This window comes from Pseudorca crassidens, chromosome 8 (assembly GCF_039906515.1).
Source record: "Pseudorca crassidens isolate mPseCra1 chromosome 8, mPseCra1.hap1, whole genome shotgun sequence".
In the NCBI taxonomy this organism is placed as follows: domain Eukaryota; kingdom Metazoa; phylum Chordata; class Mammalia; order Artiodactyla; family Delphinidae; genus Pseudorca; species Pseudorca crassidens.
Window position 1 is genome coordinate 31,428,975 of NC_090303.1, and position 23,747 is coordinate 31,452,721.

The 23,747-nt window shown below is 43.6% G+C and overlaps 1 protein-coding gene across 1 annotated transcript in view; it reads right to left on the reverse strand.

The window, feature by feature from the left end:
- Window positions 1-23,747, reverse strand: part of ABCB4 (ATP binding cassette subfamily B member 4) — a 74,256-nt gene that overhangs the window by 12,029 nt on the left and 38,480 nt on the right. The window contains exons 15-24 of the mRNA XM_067746111.1: window positions 20,987-21,148; window positions 18,402-18,548; window positions 15,509-15,613; window positions 13,209-13,286; window positions 11,792-11,875; window positions 10,537-10,740; window positions 7,346-7,446; window positions 5,491-5,631; window positions 2,739-2,895; window positions 768-965 (exon numbers count right to left, since the gene is read on the reverse strand). Coding sequence (XP_067602212.1) covers window positions 768-965; window positions 2,739-2,895; window positions 5,491-5,631; window positions 7,346-7,446; window positions 10,537-10,740; window positions 11,792-11,875; window positions 13,209-13,286; window positions 15,509-15,613; window positions 18,402-18,548; window positions 20,987-21,148 — 1,377 coding nt within the window. The remainder of the gene's footprint in view (window positions 1-767; window positions 966-2,738; window positions 2,896-5,490; window positions 5,632-7,345; window positions 7,447-10,536; window positions 10,741-11,791; window positions 11,876-13,208; window positions 13,287-15,508; window positions 15,614-18,401; window positions 18,549-20,986; window positions 21,149-23,747) is intronic.

The window sequence follows — 23,747 nt, forward strand, 5'->3', positions numbered from 1 at the left end:
GCAATGCAAAGGGCATGGTGAAGAAATACAAGTCCAACTAGTCTTGCCCTCTAAAGAAATTCCCACTGTGGTATTAGCACAGCACACCTACAGAGTATTGTTGAGCTGGTTTGCCCGTATTCATACCTTCAGAGTAATTGTAATAGTGGAAGCATAAGATTTCCCCCAAAGAAACAACTCAACAAGGTTTAACATTCTGGTGACTGTCTAAATGGGGGTGGGCTTCCTGGGCTACGTCAGTGGGTACCATCCCAAGGTAACGGGAAATGCAGGCATTATTGCTAAGAGCCAAGTCTCCACTCGTGGAAGAGGGCCAGGGGCCAGACACCACAACATCAATGCTGAAAGCCAAATATGAGAGGGCTGGAGTACCCGTTAGAGAGAGATGGCAAAGGCAAGAGGAGGGGAGGGAGTCCTGGGCGTCTACTCAGAACTCTGGCAGGACTGTGCGGCTTACCTTTACAACCCAGGAAGCGATTGAGTGTTCACGCAGGAGACTCCAGCTGGCTCAGAAGGCCCAGGGCAGGGCACAGATCAACTTCACACTCAGTACTTTCTGAACTACACTCAATTCCTGACGTTCTACCCTACCGTCCCCATATATCTGTCGGACTGTGGGTGCCACCTTGGGGTTTAGAGAATGGTGGTCCTCGTATCAGTTAGGATTATAGGTCTTGTTCAGTTTTTTCTAATATTATGGGAATATTGGTTTAGCCACTTGAAATACTGCCTTAAATCAAGTTACTAATTTAAGAAAGTGTGCTCACCACTGTTCCAGCAGAGGGGTCGTAGAACCGCTCCAGGAGCTGGACCACCGTGCTCTTCCCACAGCCGCTGCTGCCCACCAGGGCCAGCGTCTGGCCCTTCTTCACCTCGAGGCTCAGCCCCTGAAGCACGGGCACATTTGGCCGCGTGGGATAGTTGAACACGACTTCATTAAGTGTCACGTTTCCTTCAAACTTATCCTAAAAAATAGGTATTTTTATGTTGCTATTGTAATTGGTCTGATAATGACTGAAATAAAAAGTATAATTTCAAGGCCTTCCCTGGTGGCGCAGTGCTTAAGAATCTGCCTGCCAATGCAGGGGACACGGGTTCGAGCCCTGGTCCGGGAAGATCCCACGTGCCGTGGAGATACAACCCCCGTGCGCCGCAACTACTGAGCCCGTGAGCCGCAACTAATGAAGCCCATGCGCCTAGAATCCGTGTTCTGCAACACAAGAAGCCACCGCAATGAGAAGCCCGTGCACCGCAACGAAGAGCAGCTCCCGCTCGCCACAACTGGAGAAAGCCCGCGTGCAGCAATGAGGACCCAATGCAGCCAAAAATAAATTAAAAAAAAAAAGTAGAATTCCAAGGAAGCTTTACCAAACACTATAGCAGAGAAACATACAATGCATATTCAGTACAGGTACTGGCACCAGTTAGTACTGGTAGCAAGTTGTCACATAAAATGAAGATGGGAGCCGGGGGTACAGGTTAAAGACAGTCATATTACAGACTTGTTAACTAAACTCAAAATTTCTGGTTCATTGAAGACAAATATTTAGCTTTCCCAACTGATGATTTTGTGGCTGGAGCCAAGTCAATGGCCCAAGGCTCAGAGGCTTAGCGATTTAGAGCAGTTTCTACCTGCCGTCTCAGTGGACAGCCCTTGCCTGCAGCCCTGGTGGCCTCTTTATCTCCCTCACTTGGGCACAGCTATTTTCTCAGAACAGGAAATACCTGGTGAAGTTCCAGAACGGTTGTGCTAAGTCCCCATCGCTTTACCCACGCTGCTTCGCCTGCATTAAAACGTGCAGCGGCTTGTGTTAGGCAAGGAACACAAAGAACACTGAGATCTAAGTTTGGGGACAGTAAAGGATTATTCCTCCTACTCTGAATAAAGTGGGCTTCTCACCAGTCGTAACGCTGTGATGACAATTATGTGATGAAAGTCAAATTGCTAACGCAGTTACACACAGAGCTACAGGCACATACCTTCCATGCAGAAGTGACTCACAATTTTCATGGAAATTATTCAGTTCTAGTACATCTGGATTTGGGGGTTCTTTACTTTTGACGTGCTCATCCTTGCAACCCCCTATGGAATTTGAAAATGCCAGGAAAGTTGGCCAAATATTATTAGCCTTGTAACTATCACAAAGCCAGTGAAGTGAATGTCAGTGTAATCACTACAAATTTATCCTGTGGTTGCAACTGCCAACTAAAAATTGCCACTTGCCATCTGCCTCTACAACGACAGAGTTACAAACTGCGGCAGCCGCCAGCCTTCAGCACCCCCTGAAAGGAGTCCAGGGTGGAGATCAGGAATGAGGCGCTCTGGGAAAAACCGGCAGAACAGGCCTTCAGATAGTTAGGTATTTTCAGGAGAAGATTTTATGGACCCAATTTCTTGCATCTTCTCGTACCTAGACAAGCACTACAGTCGTTAATGGGGGCATCTGCTCCTTGTGAGCAGCAGCAAGGCTCTCCCAAAATGCGTGCTTCACTGCACTTGCCCCCTTCACTAACATCCTATGGAACTCTGACGTTCCCCCTCCCTCTTAGGAGCAGTTTCTCCGAGCTCTCTGAGATGCTGTCTCCCAGGCTGCAGTCCTCATTCTGCCCCGAATAAAACTTAACTCACAACTCTCACGTTGTGCCTTTTTTTTTTTCCTTCAGTCGACATGATCTAGCAGACAGCAAACGTTTAGGAAAAAATTAACCGAGTGCTGATCAGACAGCAGAGAACTCACAGGCTTCAGGCCTTCCTCACTGTGGCTGTCAATCAAAGGTTGTCTTTCAAACAGGCTGAATAAGTGCGCTGCAGACAGCTTGGCTTTAGCGTAGTCTGGAGCAAAGGAACTCGCGTGTCCGAGAGCCACGGCGCCCAACACGATCGCTGAAAACACCCTAGATGGGAGCAGAAGAATTTTAAACATTAATTTATATAATTCAGCCCCGAGATGTCTCAAAGCCCAAAGACTTACTGCTGGCCAGTACTGATGTTTTCGCTCCCTTACTAATCCCCCTCCTCCCTCCCCCACACATCGCTAGAAAATTCCAGGACCAAAGGAGACCCAGAGGGGAGGCGGCACCCGCTGCCTGAGGGTCTCCTTTTTCTCTACTGCTTTCTGGCTTCCTTTAGGAGCTTCTCATTTCCTAGATTTCATGTAACTTGGTAAAGCTCTCCTCTCTCAGGAAGCGTCTGCTAACAGAATCTTGAGTTGTGATCTCAGGTAATTCTAGTAACAACACACATACCCCGTTTAGACTTGAGGGAACTGAAGCTCTGGGGGCTGAAGGGACTTGATCAGTACCAGACAAGGAGTGAGGTTTCCTCCTGACTCTACAGCCCTGATCTCCAGGGTGTGGTTTCTTCTGCAGCCCCGCACAAACAATAATCATCGTCCCTGTGGTTAAAGAATTCTTACTGGGCAAAATAAGCCTTTACTACAAATAGCTTTTCTCTTACAAGTAAAAGAACTATTGCTATGACCCTGAAAAAACAACTAAGCTAATGGTCTATTCTCCAATTAAAAGAATGCATATGGATTATAACTTCTAGGAGGAACTAAAGATTCTGAGATTTGCGCCTCCACAAAGCTATTCACTTTAGGCACCAGAGCTCCCTAGAGAGAGGGGACGGTAGGAAAATCTCTAATAGAGAACTTAAAAAAACTTCCCCCAAACTTCTAAACCTAAGATTTTGGGGGGGAACTGTATTTTAATTTTTATTTTTTTTTGGTCTCTTTGAGCTACACGCAAATAAGAGAGACGAAAGTTTCCACAAGTTTGAAAAAATTAAATAAATTCCATGCACTGAATATTTTCTGCTTTGCTTCTGTATCCCTGATACACACCAGATAAATAATTCTGGATTGGGTGTGTCAGGGCATTTGGCTCCTTGTTTTGGTTTGTAATTTAATACATTATTTTTTTAATTCTTTTTTTTAATTGTAGTTGATTTACAATGCTGTATTAATTACTGCTGTGCAGCAAAGTGTAAATCTAAGGTATTAAAATGTATTTTAAGTACACGGTGGGTGGGGGGAATGGTGGGTAGAGTAAGGCTCTCCCTTAAATATTTGATGAGGTTAATTATCAAAAATCACATTTTAGAAGAGTGATGAACAACTCACATGTAGCTAGGTGCCTAGCTTTCCTGTACAGCCTGTAATGCAGCTTTAGTATGAAAGATTTTAAAAGCTATCTTCCAATTATCCAGAATTTAACATTTTAATGATAAAACAGTTTTTAAAAGCAGGGCCGATTTTTTCATTGGTATTTTTCTAGACAATGAATGTCTCCAAGTGGTAATTCCCAGCTGGCTATTTCCATCTGTCCCTTCAAAACCACTTTCTACTCTCCCGTCTCTATCTTATACCATCCCCGATGCCTGACAGGCTGACCTTCAGGGTCTGCATCAAAAGGTTTTCTGGTCCTCTGGCTCCCGATGGGGTTTGGCAAGGAATAGCATAGCAGGAAAGGAGGCTGGAGGAGTGGGACCAGGCCGTTTGTTGTGTCGGTCTCTTTCCCGTTGGAGAGGTGTGGTGTTGGGGTCCTTCCACCAAAGAGCACAGAAGGCCCCTGCGCTGGCTTCTGAAAATCTTTCCCTCCTCTTGCCCTTTAGGCTTAAGTAAGGTCTTAGTGGTGCCTAGCTGGGCACTGCTGACCTTAATACTTCTCACACCTTTATAAACAGACCCTTTAGCAAACTGTCCTCCATTACCCCATCTGCAGGGCCATTTGTTCCCTGCTGGGATCCTGACTGATACAAAGATATATATTCTTTTTTCATGGTTATTTTAATTTTGGATGAAAACAAAAGTACAGCTTTTAAACACTTTCGCTCTGTCCGTCTTGACCCTGGGTTTTTTTTTTTTTTAAGTTCTTTGCTACTTTTTAAAAATCATCCCATCAGAGCAGAAGTACGCCAAAGTGATCTTAAAAGCATGGCCTCCCTTTGGCAAGACTAGACTGCAGTCTAATTGAATGTATTTACCATATTTTGAAAGACCATTGGTTAGCCTTGGAAACCAAGAAAATAGGGAAGGCTAAGAGGCAAAAGTTGGCAGGGTCATCCCAGGGCTGGTTAGGGAACAGAGTGTTTACCAGACTTCAGTCAAGTGTTCCCATCCCACTGTCAAGGCCATCTTTGGTTGCCCGTAAATAGTAAGCTATTATAACCCGTTTTGGGTCCATGGTCGCCAGCAGTTTTCTAACTATGATTTATCTCTGCACTGAGAACATTTGCTGTCCTCCTGTCCTTCTATGTATTACTGAAATTCTGGTTTATGGTCATTTTCATGAGCTTGGTTGATTTTAGTCCACGCAGATAATGAAACTGCCCTTGGAGTACCGACAACATTCGATTTCTGGGGTAGATTCAACTCTCTAGATGACTTCATCACAAAACAAGTTAGTTTTTCGGTCTATTCCAAACCTTTGCATAGACCTATTGAAACTTTATTATGGAATAATCTCAGCAAATTAAAAGTTACTTACAGAATAACGTCTCTGAAGTGCATATGTCCATTCACAATGAGATAGGCACCAAACCGAAAACAACCGGCATGGGAAAAATACATAAATGCTTGTGAAATACTAAAAGTAATTCCATAGATGTGTGCTTTCCGCACAGAATTCCTGAAAAGCAAATCAGTATATCTGTGACCATTATCTTCACCCTCTCTCAGCATGGCTTGTACAAAGAGCACAGCTGCTAAGTCTAGTCAACCTGTGTTTAAATTCTGCCCCCAGTTATAATTAATGTAAGTGACTTAACCTCTCTACGCATCAGTTTTCTGACTTGTAAGAGGGGGATAACCAGTATGAAACAAAATTGTTTTGAGATCTAAATAGACAATACAAACGTCTAGCACAGTACCTAGCTCATAGTGGTTGCTCAAATGATAGTCGCTGTTATTATTACACAGGAATATCTGGGAACTCAGACATGATTGTTGTTATCAAAAATAAAGGATTTCACAGTTAGGACTAAAGTTTGAATTGTCTGAATTCAGTTGTCTAATATTATTGTCTTGTCTTCTGTGATGAGTTATCGTCTCTCATATCAAAGTTCACATTTCAGATTCGGAAAAGCAGGGTCACCGAGGTTTATCTAGACCCACATCAGAAGTTCTTCCCGGAGCTAGATCCCACCATCCCCAACACAATGTGTTTTGAACCATTTCTAATTAGACCTCTTGCTATCCTCTATTAGTTTAGCTACTTTTTTTTTTTTTCTTTTTTGTGGTACACGGGCCTCTCACTGCCGTGGCCTCTCCCATTGCGGAGCACAGGCTCCGGACGCGCAGGCCCAGCAGCCATGGCTCACGGGCCCAGCCGCTCCGCGGCACGTGGGATCCTCCTGGACCGGGGCACGAACCCGTGTCCCCTGCATCGGCAGGCAGACTCTCAACCACTGCGCCACCAGGGAAGCCCTAGCTACTTTATTTGACTTTATGATTCTAAATCCTCCAGAAGAACATTAATTTATTTATTTTCAGATTAGAAGGTAGGCACTTGGCAAGAGGAAAAATTTTAAGTATTACTGATCTGGATAGTTTAACTCCTGTGCTGTGAGCATGGTGTTACAATACTTAATGTTACTGAACAATTTACACTGCTACTGACAGATATATGTCAGACATCAAATGACCAGAAAAATGTAATAGCTGCATGAAGTATACATAACTAGGAAGGTGAATACACTGAGAAATTCAGTTATCCCTGTTCAAATATGTAAGTGTTCAAAACCATTGGTCTAGTCTACAAAGTTGTGATTCAAATTGTGTTCAATTTTGTTAGTGTTAAAACATATTCATTTATAAGGACAGGCCCTGGTTGAACACAAGCGGTAAACAGGTGCTGGAGGTTTGTCGAATTGCTCAAGTATAAACCAATGAAATAGGCTCTGTGTCTTTGTTTTCAGATTAGGACAGATCTGGTCCTCACCCAGAGAACAAAGGAAACACTTTCACCCAACAACAAATCTCATCTTTGGTTCAGTCTACACAATGCAAAGAAAATAAAGGTTTGAGCAATTCCCTAAAAGAATGTTCATCCTGAATCACCAGATGGGTTGTTTATGTCGCCTGCAGTGGTGAACAAATACTTGTGCAGCCCTCTGTACCTTTTAGCTCTTAGAGACCCAATCTTACTGTTTTTTATAAGAGATGTAAAAACCCAACCCTGTGGTCCAGTTGCATCAAAAAGTTACTTATTTTCACTGAGATAATTATTGAAAAAAATGTCATCCTTACAATCATATCACTGTTTGCAGCCGGAACAAAAATTGGAATCAATAATTCAGCCTAGGAAAACACTAGGTTCTTAATAACAATCATATGCTCATTACCTGTAAGCTCCATACAATTTTTCAACATACATTGATTCAAATTTTCTTTCCTGGGTCAAGGACACAACTGTCCTAATATTTTCTATTGCCTCTGTTGCAATCTGTAATGTAGAACAGATCATGGTTAGAAGTGGGGCTTTTACTTCTGAGATAATAAAAATATATATATGAGCCTTAGGGTTCTGTCAAAAGAAGCCCGAAGGTTGTGTTGACAGGTTTTCAATTCCTTTAAAATTTGGAAAGCAAAGGCATAATGTGTTCTTCAAGACAAGCTCCATGAAAAAACTGGCAATCTTTTTTTTTTTTTTTTTTAATTTATGGCTGCGTTCGGTCTTTGTTGCTGCACGCAGGCTTTTCTCTAGTTGCGGCGAGCGGGGGCTACTCTTCGTTGCGGTGCGCGGGCTTTTCATTGCAGTGGCTTCTCTTGTTGCGGAACACGGGCTCTAGGCGCACGGGCTTCAGTAGTTGTGGCACACGGGCTCAGTAGTTGAGGCTCGCGGGCTCTAGAGCACAGGCTCAGTAGTTGTGGCACACGGGTTTAGTTGCTCCGCGGCATGTGGAATCTTCCTGGACCAGGGCTCGAACCCACGTCCCCTGCATTGGCAGGTGGATTCTTAACCACTGCGCCACGAGGAAAGCCTCCTATCTTTATTATAAATGAAACATCTAACAGTAATTATAGCCAGACTAGAGAGTACTTATTGGCTTTTACTCTGTGCCAGGTATTACCTCCTTTGACAACACTGTGAGGTTCATGTTCTTATTCCTGTTTGCACAGGTGAGGACCCGAGGCACAGAGAAGTGAAGTGACTTGCCTAAGACTCTAGAGTTAATAAGTAGGCAGGATAATAGGATCCCTATAAGGCTATCTATCTGATGCCAAGTCCATGTTCTTAACCCATTATGCTCTTCTGCTTCCCCTGCTTTGTAATTTACACATGGAGAAACTAGTTGTTAGGACTTTACACTCAACTCTTGATTTTTTGATCACGGTTTAAGTGCTTTGAGGGTTAATTCTGGCTCAGCAGGCCCCTAATCTCAGTCATCAGGCAGGACCTGAGTCAAGAGGGTGAATCTGCAGCCTCCCTCCCCTCCTCCCAGCCCAGCAATCACACCCTCATTACTAAGCCTTTTCCGGAAAATGAAAATGGGAAGTTACCCAAATCCCCATGCTCTTGAACCGTGATTAATCTGCACCCAGGTCAATGAGAACTTTTTTTTTCTTTTGAGAAAACAGTGATGTTGTGGGGGAGGGTGGTATCCAAGACCTTTCTAACCCTCATTTTGGGTTAATCAGGAGTTTACTGAGTAAACAAAATTGAACTGTGATTGAATTGCTGATAATTAACATTTAAAATTTCCAATCTCTCATTTAAAAAAACCCAAACCCTTATCAGGTTAAAGTAGTTACTAAAAATATTTCAGACTGATCAGTCTGAGTTATTAATTCTCTGATCCCTGGAACGACAATGTATTAGCTGAAAGGAACCCGGGACATCATCTGGTACAATTTCTCACGTTACAGAAGTGGAAAGTGAAGACCAGAGAAGTGGGGGGTCTTCTCCAGTATGATATACTGAGCGGCCGCAAGGCCAGGATGGAAGGTCTAAGGTGGTGTTTTGTCTGCCAAGCTCCTCCGTTCTAACTGCCCTACTCCTGCCAAAACTCTGGCAACGTTCAGCGTCATTAGCCATTTTTAATAGAAGTAAGATTCTATTATCTTAACTAGACTCAAGATGTTTTCTTTCATGTGACTAGTCTAAGAAAAATTGATCTTCATTCTACCTGCTGACAATCTCCCTTCTGAAATGTGAAAAGCGGTAGGGTTCTGGAGGAGAAAGGAAACGAACACTACAGGGTGTTTTTTCAGTAGTTAGTTGTGACAAGCAGAAATCAAGGAAATGATGCCCTAAAGCAGGGGTCCCCAACCCCCGGGCCGCAGACCAGTACCGGTCCATGGCCTGTTAGGAACCAGGCCGCACAGCAGGAGATGAGTGGCAGGAAAGCGGAGCAAAGCTCCATCTGCCTCTCCCCATCGCTCGCATTACCGCCTGAACTACCCAGCCCCCCAGTCCCTCTCCGTGGAAGAAGTGTCTTCCACGAAACCAGTCCCTGGTGCCAAAAAGGTTGGGGACCACTGCCCTGAAGTACCCACAGCCAGCAGCCAAGAGGATCTTCAGGGACTCTGGGTACCCGAGAGCTTAGGTGTGGGAATCATGCTAACTGCTTTCTAACCCATGAGCGAGACATACTATCTGTCCCACCTTGCGTAACCGTAATTGTATTAAGGCCTATGCAGTATTGTCTGTGAAAGGGCTTTGCAAGTGTTGTGCTATGGAAACTATCACAATTTATATACACCGTCTGCTTCACCTCCTAATGTTTCAATATAGTATAATATTTACATAAATAAGGGTAAAAAAATTCCCGACTGTTATCTACATTTAAACATTTAAATACATGTACGTGTAAATAAAATGTTTATATGCATATCTAGACACAGTTAAACCCATATGAAGAGGTAATATAGTAAAGAACTTTGAAATTAGACCAGGACTTGAATCCCAGCCATGCCTTTAACTTGTTTCATTCTCAGGTTCCACATTTGTAAAACTGGTGTAACATTAGTATTTGCCTCATAGGATTATTGTGAGGATGAGTTGGTACATATAAATACTTAGAACAATAATTGGCACAACATTAAGTGTGTGCCCAATTGCCATTATAATTAGAACCAGAAATCAGAGCATTACTGTCCTCTGGTGGCTGCCTAGCTTAATTAACTATAGAAATCACAGCCAAGAACAGGACTGTCTTTTAAGTACTGGCAAATGTCCTACTTTGAACAATACACTTATAATTCTCTGCCTTAAGGACTCTTCATCTGTAAAACAGGGGTAACTTTTGTCCTAATAATGGCATCGGTATACAAAGTAAAAGGTAAAATGAACTTTGAAAATTCAGAAATTTTCTGAATATAACACCTTCTATAGGATAAAAGCTTTACATTAATTATCCCATTTTCAAGTTCTAGGCATTGACACAGTAAAATATTTCATACACAGCGTTGACCATGATTAGTTGTAGGAAGCACTAACATCATTAAAACATGCATGTTGTAATAAATCAATCAAATAAAACCCATGTCTAAAAACCATACTTAATACCAACTGAAGCCGTATTTGACCCACCTTTCCAACAGTTTCCAGTTCTTTTTTATCTCTTTTGGCATTTCCAGCCAGCAATTTCATTTCAACAATTCCTGATACAGCAATAATTGGAACAACCGATAACATCAAAAGGGTTAATTGCCAACCATAGACAAATGCTATGATGATACCAGTTCCAAGGTTAGCTGTGTTCTGTGCAATTAAAGCCAACCTGGTCCCAGTGGCCTGGAAGAGCAAAAGAAGAGAGGCAGCTGTATTTTAAGTTGCAAATCCATGAGCTGCAGCCTTCAGCTTCCCGGTCAGAACCACGAGAGAGGGATCTGTGCCTGTACGAACACGAGAGGGATCTGTGCCTGTACTAACATTTGCTCCCTTTTGTTACAATAAACCCAAGACACCTGTGGGTAACTTGGGAGGCTCTGCAGGTTTTTCCTCGTGCCGTTCAGCTCTCCTTGCTCTCCTGCCCATGCGGATTCAGCACTGCTGAAGCAAGTCATCAGCTGCTCTGCTCTGGGGAGAGGCTGTGGGGTGCACACTTTGTCATGAAGGCAACATTCAAAGAGGAAACACACCCCGGGCACTCTGGCCATTTTAAAGCCTGTTCGCTTCAAATGTGTAAGAGGGAGATTCACGAGCCCCAAGAGACCATCTGTTACCCAGGGTACAGACCCTAGGAGACCATCCCCCCGTAAAGCATGCATAAAGATGAAGTCCTGTTTGCACCAGTGAGAAAACGAGGGCCCTCACAGGGACACTGCAGGGGACTTGCTGCTCTCCTGCGCTATGGAGAAGCAGTGAGTTCCCAGGTAACAGACCTCAGCTCCAGAGCTGGGGAGGGAAGCCAGGAAGACAGCCGCACTCCCTGGAGCCAGTTATTGGTTAGGGTTGGGCATGTGACCCAAATTAGTCTCAATTAGATGTAAGAGAAGGGTGTTTGGCAGTCGAGGCCTAGGTGTGCGCTCTCTTTCGCTGGATGGGAAACAAGGAAGCTTGTAGCTATGTTTGCTCCTGGCAGCCACCCTGTGGCCACGAGGGAACGAGCCTCAGAGTGAAGCCAACCCTGAGGACTGAAAGCCACTCAGAGCCAACAGACAGAAGGCACCTGAGTCCTTTGGGCCACTTGTGAGCCCTGAAGTCCAACCTTCCTCTTTATTGTTTAGGCCAGTTTGACTTTTCTGTTATTTGCAGCTGAAGGCAGCTTAAAGGTCGCAGCTATGCCATATGTTTATTCCAAACCATGTTAAAGAAAAACAGTAGTAGAGTGCAGTCTACATACCCCTTGGACTTGGGAGGCATCTATCGCAAGTCTCGTAGAAAGTGCACCAGTACTGTTTTTATGATCATCAAACCAGCTCATGTCCTATGGCACAAAATACACCTTTAAATTCATTCCAAATTAAAACAAGCAGAGAAAATCAGATGAAACATCCCAAACATTCAATGCTGAGGAAATATCCACACTTAACTTGGGTGTTGGAGTTGAGGGGAGACCTCCCATGCAGTGGGGAGCTCTAGTCCCTGCCTCGAGCATACACCTCGGAGCCCCACCAGGATGCAATCTCCACCCCCACCTGCATCGGGCTCTGCTGTGCTGGGAAAGCACACTGACCGGGGCGGGGCTTATCCAGATGGCAGCTGTGCTCGCTGCCAGCTTCCCCGGAGCCCAAGCCCGTGGGTGGGTCCATCACCCAGTCCTCACAACTTGTACTACGGATACTTCCGTAGTATCCTGATGGGGTGGTGTCTCTCACAAAGGAGTTGTGCTGGACACGGTGGAGTTGTGCTGGACACGGCTCTTTCTTGCAAATTCTAGGCATGAGATCATCAGCCCTGGTTTCTCACCACGTTTTTGTTTTGTTTTGTCTTGTTTGAAGCAAGGATTAAAAGAGTCTATCTTAGATATGATTTTAATTATAAGCCACTCATCCACAGCATCTTTAAGCTTCATATAAAGTAATTTTTCCTCCATAGCAACAGTTTAAAAGACACTGAAAGAGGTCTGCAAATTCAGACTTGCACAAAATATGATACCTGCTCTGTGTCCTTTTGTGAACAGGAATGTCATCGATTCCTATCAATTGGTTGGACAATATTCCGGCCCTCTCTTAAGCCTTCTCTATAAAAATAGAGAATTCATGTTTGCACATTTTCCCACATGTCCTACACTGGGCTGTGACCTTCCCAAGAGGGCAGATAAGGCATTTTATAGGCCCAGCTACTAGCACACTGTCTGGTACCTAGTGGGTAATGACTGAGTGAATTAACAAGTGAATTAATGTGAAAGCAGAGCTCTAACAAACTCAATTACCAACGTTTGGTAAAACCTATAGTCAGTATGGTCAATCGTGGGACAGGAACACTGCCAACCACCCTCTCCTTTGTGGAAAGGCATCCTGGAGTCTCAAATGACTCACCAGGGCCTGCGTAGAATCCAGAAAACAGATACGGGTCCTTGAAATGATAGTATCCACATGGATAGAGATAGTTGCAAAATTAGCCCCAAAAGTGACCTAAATTCAGCCTACTCCCACGAAAACCCTGAGAGGTCTTTGGATACTGAAGGACCAGGACAATTAGCTGGGCCCTGACCAGTCCTTGCATGAACACCTGGGACACACAACACACAGGGCAGCACACCAGCCAGAACAGGAAGAGGCTTGAAAGGAAAGAACTGCTCCCAAGCACACACCTACCTGTCTCAGCATTGCTTTAAAAGCCATGGACCGCAGCCTTGTGGTGAGGATCTCGCCAGCCTTCCCAAATGTGAAGCCCTGGGCGAGAAGAAAGGCTTTTGTCCCTTTTGATGATCACAAGCGTTCTGACACAAGTGGGTGTATTCGCATGGATTTCTATAATATTTATTTATGAATCAACTATTCAAATAACAAAGTCTATGACCAGATACTAATTCAAAGTCCTAACTTAAAGTACATGTACTGCTAGATGTAAGCTATTATATATGGAATGGATAAACAGCAAGGACCTACTGTACAGCACAGAGAACTATATTCAGTATCCCATGATAAACCATAATGGAAAGGAATATTAAAAAAAGAATGTTTATATATGTATAACCGAATCACTTTGCTGTACAGCACAAATTAATACATTGTAAATCAACTATACTTCCATAAAAAAAAATTTTTAATTCATATACTTCTAAATCATTGGTATACAATAGAATCCTAAAACCAAAACCCTTAGAAGTATCTAGTTCTGGCTTCTGAAGCATTCTAAATAGACTTCCTTTTCAAAACTCTCAAGGACAACATCTCAGTGAGAAGAATACTGTACTTAATTACAACATTCAGTGTGTTCCTAATGCTTTAAGCAAATCAGTCTCCAACAGAAGTAACAAAATTCTATGCAGGGATGCGTTTTGGCTCCTGTAGTGTAGAGGGAGGGAGGATGTCTGGAGTATCAAGCTCCAGATGAGTTTGCTGCTTCCCCGTCACATCTCCACCTGCTCTCAGATTAGCGAACAATTAGGCTACTCCTCCCCCAGCATCCTTGCCAGACACTTTCCCTCTTTCTAATTATATCCTGTTCAAACTGGAGACCAGACCAGATGTCCAGAGCTGGGTTTGCTTCCCAGGCGCCGGCATGGGTGTGAGCCTCCAACCACGCTGAGTGTTGGGGTGGGCACGTGGGGTGCTCTCTGGGGAGGATGCATCCAAGGTCTTCACTAAACCAAGAGGATCGGTGGTCAGTGCTCAGGGTGAGTCCGCCCCAGGGGTCCAGGCCTAGACTGCCCTGGTCTCCTCCGGCCTTTGCTGGCAGATCGCTCAAGGCCCGTGAGGGCTCCGTAGTTCCGTCCATCAGCCCACTGTTGGTGCAGCATATGTAGGCTCTACTCCCTAACACACCAGGGCTTGCGGCTGCATTGGACATGGAGTTGCTACGAGCAAGGCTCTGATTTCTAAATAAAAAGCTAGGCTTCCTTTTACCACTGGCTCAACAATAATCAAAGAGAAGCACACTGGGCATGACTAGGAAATATTCTGTGGCCTCAATGGATTGTACTAGAAAGGCCTGTGTGTACTGGAAAGGCACTGAGTTAAAGAGACAAAAGAAATTTGGTAAAAGTCTAGGTAGACAAGCACAACCAGAGGGAAGTATACTAGTTCATTTTGTCCGGGTCTACAATATCTAAATGCAATATAATGTGCATTCTTTCAAACAGTTCATCAAGTAAGGAAGAAAATATCAGAGAAGTTACTTGATATTATATGAAGAGTAACAAAAAGAGAATACTGGGCTTCCCTGGTGGCGCAGTGGTTAAGAAGTCGCCTGCCAATGCAGGGGACACAGGTTTGATCCCTGGTCCGGGAAGATCTCACATGCCGCAGAACAGCTAAGCCCATGTGCCACAACTACTGAAGCCCACGAGCCACAACTACTGAAGCCTGCATGCCTAGATCCCATGCTGCACAACAAGAGAAGCCACTGCAATGAGAAGCCCGTGCACCACACGAAGAGTAGCCCCTACTCGCCGCAACTAGAGAAAGCCCGTGTACAGCAACGGAGACCCAACGCAGCCAAAAATAAAATAAATAAATTTATAAAAAAAAAAAGAGAGAGAGAGAATGCTATTGTACTGATTTTTTTTCCAGTTTATGACTAGTTGAGTTTAACTGGGACTTATGTTGTCCTGTGAATTCAAGTCTCTTTTGTCTTTGGTAATGAATGTTTGCTGAGGGCCAACCTGTAACATGACGTAACTTAGCACACAGGGAAGTCACAATTCCCCCTGCTTAGGACACTGCCCTCTCAAAGAGCCTTGTGCCAACTGTGTCTGCAATTCATTTCAGTCTAAGATTTGGAAGTTCCAAATCAAAGCTAAGGTTCTGATCACCTGTTTCTTTTATTGGATTTTGATTAATCAATTATTTATATTAACAGATAATTAACAAAAATCTAATTAATAGGTAATTAATCTATATTTTCTAACTGAATATAGACTCTATGAGAATATCAAATCATAGGTACCTACCTGAAGGAAGAAAGTAAAAAAAGAAATAATTCCCAGACCTAAAAAGAGCAATGAGAACATGTTGCATTTCTGCTGCTTCACTTCATCGTCCCCTGGTCCAAAAATCTACAAAAGAACATTTAAAACACCCACTTGGATTACATGATCTTTGTTTACTCCTCCCATAAACAATGGCTTGAGCATCACATTTTAAAAACCAGGTTTTGAATACGTGTTTTTTTTAACTGTGGTAAAATATATGTAACATAAAAATGGCTAAACGGTAGATTTTAAGTATACTAGTCAGTGGCATTAAGTTGTACTGACAGTGTTGTGCCACCTTCACTGCCATCCACCTCCAGAATTCTTTCATCATCCACAACTGAAATTCTGTACTCATTAAACAGTAACTCCCATGACCCTCCCCCCAGCCATTTGGGAGCCACCATTCTACTTCCTGTCTCTATGAATCGGAGGAATACAATACGAGTTCCGTTCTGAGAGCGCGTTTGTAAGTCCAATTTGTTCATAAGTCCAACAAAAGTTAGCCTAGGTACCCCACTAACACAATCGGGTATATATCAATAGTGCTGTACTGTATTAGGTTTATAATACTTTTCACACAAATAATACGTACATAAAAAACAAACACAAAAAATAAAGAAAACAGGTCTTCCCTGGTGGTGCAGTGGTTGAGAGTCCGCCTGCCGATGCAGGGGACACGGGTTTGTGCCCCGGTCCGGCGTCGACGATCCCACATGCCACGGAGCGGCTGGGCCCGTGAGCCATGGCCGCTGAGCCTGCGCGTCCGGAGCCTGTGCTCCGCAACGGGAGAGGCCACAACAGTGAGAGGCCACAACAGTGAGAGGCCCGCGTACCGCAAAAAATAAAAAAATAAAAAATAATAATAATTAAAAAAAGAAAATAATGTACCTTCAAAAATTTGCAATAACATTGGAAAGTACCTATGTTAATATGCAAAGAAAAGGGCAGGGGGAAATTGTGACAGCATGATATTAACTATGTAAGAGAAATTAATTGATGTAATATTAGAAAGAAAGGTGAACATCAAAAGGTGAAGAATGGGGCTTCCCTGGTGGCGCAGTGGTTGAGAGTCTGCCTGCCAATGCAGGGGACACAGGTTCGTGCCCTGGTCCGGGAAGATCCCACATGCCGCGGAGCTGCTAGGCCTGTGAGCCATGTCCGCTGAGCCTGCGCGTCCGGAGCCTGTGCTCCGCAATGGGAGAGGCCACAATGGTGAGAGGCCCGCGTAGCGCAAAAAAAAAAAAAAAGAAAAGAAAAAGAAAACAGTACAATCTTACAGTACAGTACCTTGAAAAGTACAGTAGTACGGTACAACAGCTGGCACACAGGGGCTGGCACACGCGTTCACAACTGGAAAGTTCGCATGTAGCAGACTTACTGTTTGCGGTTATTAACATGGGCTGAAACACTGCCTACGGACTGTGTGTGGCTGCACATTTTCGTGTTTGTGCCTCTTCCTCTGCATTTGCTGTTCCCTCTGCCTGAACTCCTCCCTGACCCCTACCTGCTCACCACCCTCCACTCCACGGGGCCTCTGCCCCGACAGGCCTCTCCTGACTCGCCCGCATGAAACAGCACCTCCAGCTCCAGCCCCTGTACTGCCAGACCCTGCTTTTAAAATGCTTGCTATGCTGTGACACATTACGTATTTGCTTTTTGGTTGTGTTCTGTGTCTGTCCCAATAGAAGGTAAACTGTTTGAGGGCAGAACTTAGTTTATTTTGTTTCCTGCTTGATCTCCAAGACCAGCATTTGACACAAAGGAGATGCCCCCAAATATAAATACAATCCACACAGCTCCTGGATTGCAGGAGAGCCAGGGATTGCCTTATTTTGTAATGTAAGAACAGCTGGAGGGTTCTTCCTAAGTTACTTTTTAGCTTGTGGTCTTAAACCAACGTTCAAAGTCACAAGCATAATAAACTCTTAGCAACTATACTCCAATAAAAATTAATTAAGAAATAAAACAAAACTTTGAAGGATAACACATTATATGAAGCTCAGAAAATAAAGATAGAAAAAAAGCTGAAGAACAGCAGAATAAAGTCATAATGTGATGGAGAATAATTCATCTTTAGCAAAAAAGTCTCTCCAATAACATTAGAGACTGACTAAGGTTATAAAATATAAATGTTGGATTTTATGGAGCCTTAGATATTTCTGATCACTTCTGATAAATATCCCCCAATGAATTTAACAACTGGATAGTGTAGGTTTTCCTTCTTAGCCTCCCCAAGGCTTGTAAGGATTGCTAAACAATGATGTAGCCATTGCTAAACAATGCTCAACATTGCTACAATTGCTAAACACTGATGTAGCAACTTTTTGAATTCTTACTTCGAGGCAGACACTCTTAAGTAGTTACCTAAATCATCTCTTAATCCTCAGCCATCCTAGGAGGTAGGTTTGTTTTGCAGATGAAGAAACTGAGGTACAGCAAGGGAAAGCATTTGCCCGATTTGCACAGCGATTAAGTGGTGAGGCCAGTCTGCCCCCAGAGCCTAGCCTCTTGAACACTTGAGACTCTAACTCTTCCCCTGCCCCAGCACCCAGCCATCCAGTGAGACATGCATCTCCTCTCCACAAACGGGATGGGGATCACTGCCTGACACCAGTTCATCCAAATGAAGAGAGTGAATCAGAATGCCTTCTTCAGGGAATTTACAGTTTCTAATTTCATCGATAGCCTAACTTGCCTGTTTTTTCTTTTGCCTCACAGCTTTCCTCCAAAGGGAATTAAAACCTCGGGCTTAGGTTAATGTGAGGCTGCTTTACTGCAAAATGGACCAGGTTGGCATGAGAACTGATGTAACGGTGAAGTGATTTCATCACTTCATCCTCAAGCTGTCCCGTGGTGTTTTCAGCCTCACCTCTATAATCTCTGAGAAGATGACCGAGAAAGCCGGCTGAAGCGCCCCGTTGGCAACAGCACACAGAGTTCCCACCACAAAGTAGGGCCATTCTGTTTTATTCAGTTTCAGGATCTTCATAAAAGACACCGGCGGCACAGTTTCATCCTAGAACACATACATGTCAGGACAAAAAGGTGACAACACTACCGTCACTGGAGTTTATGGACATAGAGAAGGCCTGGCATCACCCTCCAGGAGCTTGCAAACTAGGTGCAGAGAGTGACCAGGCTACAGCGAACTACTAGGGGGTTGGACAGGATGTTATCAAATGTTAACTATGTCCATTCACGACACAGCGTAAGCTGAGTATGAGTCCTTCACCCAAGAAGCAGTCTTCATGGTGTGACCAGCCCATCTCTATTCCAGCCTCGGCAGAGTGGGCAGAAGCAGGATCTGGGCACAAAATGCCCTAGAATTCAAGTCCAGTTCCACTCCGGCATGATGTTGGGGTCACATGAGACAAGACCCATGAAGGGATGGGTAAGTGTCCTCACCAACACAAGGCGCCATGATTAACCTGAGGACGTGGGCCTGGTCTCCTCACCCCGGAACCCTGCCCAGCTATGCCTTTTCTGTGACGTGTTCCCAGCTCACAAAACTGAAGTAACTACTCCCCTTTTCTTTCACCACTGTTCCCTCTGCGGACTTCTTCTATTTCATAGCTTAGCTTGTTTTGTGATCCCCCCACCCTGTTTGTTTACATGACTCTGCTTCTTTGTTTGTTTTCCTTTGTTTACATGACTCTACTTGTTTGTTTGTTTGTTTTTAAGGTGAAGACTATGTCTTTATATCCCTAGAAACAGCCCAATGCCTGGCACACATCAGGTTCTCAGCAAATGCTGAACTCAGTGTCTGGTCAAGCATGAAGGATTTAGGTCACATAAAGGAGAGTATTCTGACTACAGAGGTGGTTTAACAGTAAACTAGATACAAAAGGTGCCTGTGGAATCCCATAGCCTTACAGTTGTTTAAATAGGTCATGTTTGTGTCTCTATGAAAAAGAGAACATGGAAATAGTTTCTATTCAGCCCTCCTCTTTCAAGCCACCCATTTTCTCTGCGTTTTAGGGTGTTTTTTTCCTCCCTAGTTAACATCGTGTAGCCCTGGTCTCCAGCCTGTTAAACGAGCTGAGGCTGCTCTTCACACGCCAACAGGTCTTCCAGGCCCTTCTGATCAGACTTAATTTCCCCCGCTCCTTGGGCACACTGTTTATCCCTCTATGATAGCACTTAGGACAGTCTTGTTGGTGTGGCATTTTCTGACTCCCACTCTTCTCTGTGCATTTCTCCAAGAGAAGGGCTCCTCTAAAATACCAGACTCTCAAGATTTAGCAGCGTAACTGTCCAGATAAATGAGGAAATGAGAAGTAAATACTTCCATAGCCAAAAAGGGGGAAACTGTTTATCTTATGGATGATAATGCAGCTCCACAATAATTCAATTGTTATTCTCTTTCCATAAATACACCAAGATTGAGACCTCTGAGACAGCCCTCGTAATCTCTGCAGTCAATAACATTGTGGGCAGAGAAAAACAGATGCAGTGAATTCTTGGTAGGATTAGTGTCTTCAGGCCAACACAAAAGTAAAAATAAACTCAGCTTTTATCAATAAATAACATCAAAAGGTATTCTCAAACCATTTCTTAAAACCATAAAATATCTTTTCTTGGAATGGATTCCCTTTTTATCAATATTATAAAGGCTTCTGTTAACTTGAATTAATAACACCCCAAGTCTTCAGGTGAGAAACGTTAAAGAATGTACACTTTGGCTATTTCTGGTTATTCTCCTTTGTCTTAGTAAGAGAATTCCAATCTTATTCAGAGTAGCAATGCATATAGCAAAAAGATTCAGTTATCTACCCTTCCTTGTAGCTAAGTAGCGCCATGTGATTAAGTTATGGCCAGTGACATATAAATAAAAGTACTGTATCGGACTTATGGAAAATCTTTGCTTCTTCTTGCGCCTTGGAACACAGATGTGATGGCTGGAGCTTCAGGAGCCATTTTCGATCATTGAGAATGGAAGCTACATGCCAGGATAGTGAGGATAAATATGAAAGGAACCTGAATCCATGGTAACCATGGCAGAGTCACCATTCTAGCCCTGGGTTTCTCACCTTTAAGATTTTTTTATGTGAAAGAGAAATAAAACCTCTTATTTTTCTTAAACTGATATTAATCTGAGTTTCCTAGCACAGAAATCAAAAGTAATCCTACCTACTAGAGCATGCAAATATCAGGGCCTCTTACTTTAGACCAGCCTTATTTATCTCTGGACCTCAAAAATAAGTGGAATATCTAGTTTTAATTTTAAGCATCTAAGCACAAAGACTATGTTTTTGGATCTTTTTTCATTGGAAATCCAATTTTAATTGGAATTGATTTCAATTTTTGACAAATACATTTAAAATTTGATATTTCCCTTTTTTAAGAAGAGTATGGCTCACGGCAGGAATCCTCTGTGCCTGCAATATACTTGCAAGACTAAGAATTTCAACAGCAAAACTAAGCAACTAAAGATTTAAGTGAAAAACAACTCACAAGTTCAATGGTTTCCACATCAAAGGCATTCTGATACTTTCGCGAATTCCTCAGGCTTTTATGAAAAGAACTCCTGACTGTGGGACGAGCCAAACCCATGGCAGGGTTTTCATCAGTTCGTGCAACTTTAAATTCTTCTGGCTGGATCTGGCTTCCTAATGTCTAAAAGAAGAACAAAACATTGAATTGTGTGTGTGCCTGTGTCCAGATGGATGTAAGTTTAGAACCAAGTTTAGAACCATACAGCCATTTGAATATCACGTGTCAAGACTTTCAGATTCCGTCACAGCTTCTCAAAGTTAGCTGCAAAGTGTCAAGAAGTATATCAACACGTGGAAGTAAAAGAGGTTACAAAGGACAGAAAGGTTAAATTCAATGTGAAACCTGGAATATAAAAATATTCTCTAAAAATTAAAAGGCAAAGTTTTCATTATCCAGCAGGTAACTGGGAATTTCCTCAATACGCCAGGATCCAGAGAACAAGTTAGAGACCACCACAGGGCAGAAGAATAAACAGAAACATTACCCAGGGCTCCTTTTTTTTTTTTTTTTTTTTTTTTTTGCGGTACGCAGGCCTCTCACTGTTGTGGCCTCTCCCGTTATGGAGCACAGGCTCTGGACGCGCAGGCTCAGCGGCCATGGCTCACGGGCCCAGCCGTTCTGCGGCATGTGGCATCTTCCCGGACCGGGGCACGAACCCGTGTCCCCTGCATCGGCAGGCGGACTCTCAACCACTGCGCCACCAGGGAAGCCCCCAGGGCTCATTTTTATAAACAAGGAAAAGCTGGTCACTGCCCGAGGGAGGCTGTTAATCTGGCTGAGCACCATCATGTTTCTTCCTCAGAGTCCTGCAGAGATGCATCCACACGTCACCCCAGGGGAACAGTCCTGCAGGTTCAGCCTCATTGCCCACTTTGGGATCAACTCTCTCCTTAAAGGGTCAGGGAGCGGGATTATTTAAGGGCCTTTAGCTCAATGCTAGATGAGGGAATATCAACCCAACCTTCCTGGAGTCTAACTTTGTTCTCTGTTTGCTTCCGCCATGTCTGAGTCCACATCTTAATGCTTTGTCCAGGACCTCAGCTCTTGTGCTATTGTCTTTTTCCCTTCAGGTCCTGTCCCCAAACCCAATTATCTGGCTAGTGCCTTACTGTACCCACAGAGGCTGTCTGTCTTGAGCTCTGGATCTAATCTGATCCTACTTTCCAGTTGTGCTTTCAGCACCTGACAGATTATTGCCCTTGTGCCTTGAACCCCACTGAAGGTACGCTCTGCTTGGTGGACTTCCTTGTTTCCCACTGGAACGGTTTCATACCATCTCCCAGCAAAAGCCAACCTAGTGGGACTTCCCTGGTGGCGCAGTGGTTAAGAATCCACCTGCCAATGCAGGGGACACGCGTTCGATCCCTGCTCCGGGAAGATCCCACATGCCGCGGAGTGGCTAAGCCTGTGCGCTACAACTACTGAGACTGCGCTCTAGAGCCTATGACCCACAACTACAGAAGCCCGCGTGCCTAGAGCTCACGCTCTGCAACAAGAGAAGCCACCGCAATGAGAAGCCCGTGCACCGCAACAAAGACCCAACGTAGCCAAAAATAAATAAGTAGATAGATTTATTAAAAAACAAAAAAAACAACCTAGCTTAGAGACTTAGTCTTGTAACTGGTCCCCACATCCTCACTTCCATCCACTACCACACTGCTATCAGAGTCACTTTCCTGAAGGGCAGTCCTGCTCAAATCACACCCCAGCTCAACAATCTTCCACGGTTCCCCACCACATGCTCGAGCCCGGCTCCCCCAAATTCTAGCACATGGCAAGTCAAACTGAACCGCTTCTCATCAATCCTTTTCTTATCTTTTTCTCCTTTTGTCATCTTGTCCATGCTATCTCAACAGACAGTTCTTCCAATAAGCCCATTCAGATTTTAGACTTCTTCTATGACCAAATGCATAATCCCTCTCTCTGTCTCATAATATACTTTTCTGTGCCTCACCTAAAGCCCTCATTTACTGGGAGCTGAGGTCATTGAGCTCCAAAGCCAAGATGGCCACTTTTCACCAGTTGATAAAAAGTATAGATTTGCAACCAACAGCCCTTATTTCCTACACCTGGATATACTTCAGCTGCCTCAAATATTCAACCATAAAAAATAAAACAATAAATGTTGAAAGGAAATATGGGTGAATATCCTAAGAACAACCCCAAATCCTGAAGACATGGAGAGGAAAAATGATAATCTAATCACATACCATTTTAAAGCTTTTTTTATGGCAGCCAACCAAACAACAAAGTGAAGTTGAGAGAACAAAGCAGGAAAAATACTTCCAATACATGCAAGAGAAATGTGTATTTCCTTTTTATGCAAGGTGTTCTTATAAATGAATAAGAATATCATGAACAACTCAACAGGAAACAGCCTAATACAGGAACAGACGCTTTCACAGAGGAAAACAGACAGACAGCCAAGGAACATGTGAAAAGATGCTGAGGACCCATTAAAATGATGGGATCTGGGTGATGTGCATCTGAAACGTGAAGAAAAAGAACAAAATTATGTACATACTAGTTACAGTTAGATCAAAGCAAATGTATATACTTTTACAAATATAAGAATCATGTTTACAGAATAACATATTTTTAGGTTATTTATTTTGCAAAGTTGCTCAAGAAGTTCATTCCCCAGGCAATTAAGAATCTCTGTCCTAAAGGGTAAGTTCAGGGCTTCCCTGGTGGCACAGTGGTTGAGAGTCCGCCTGCC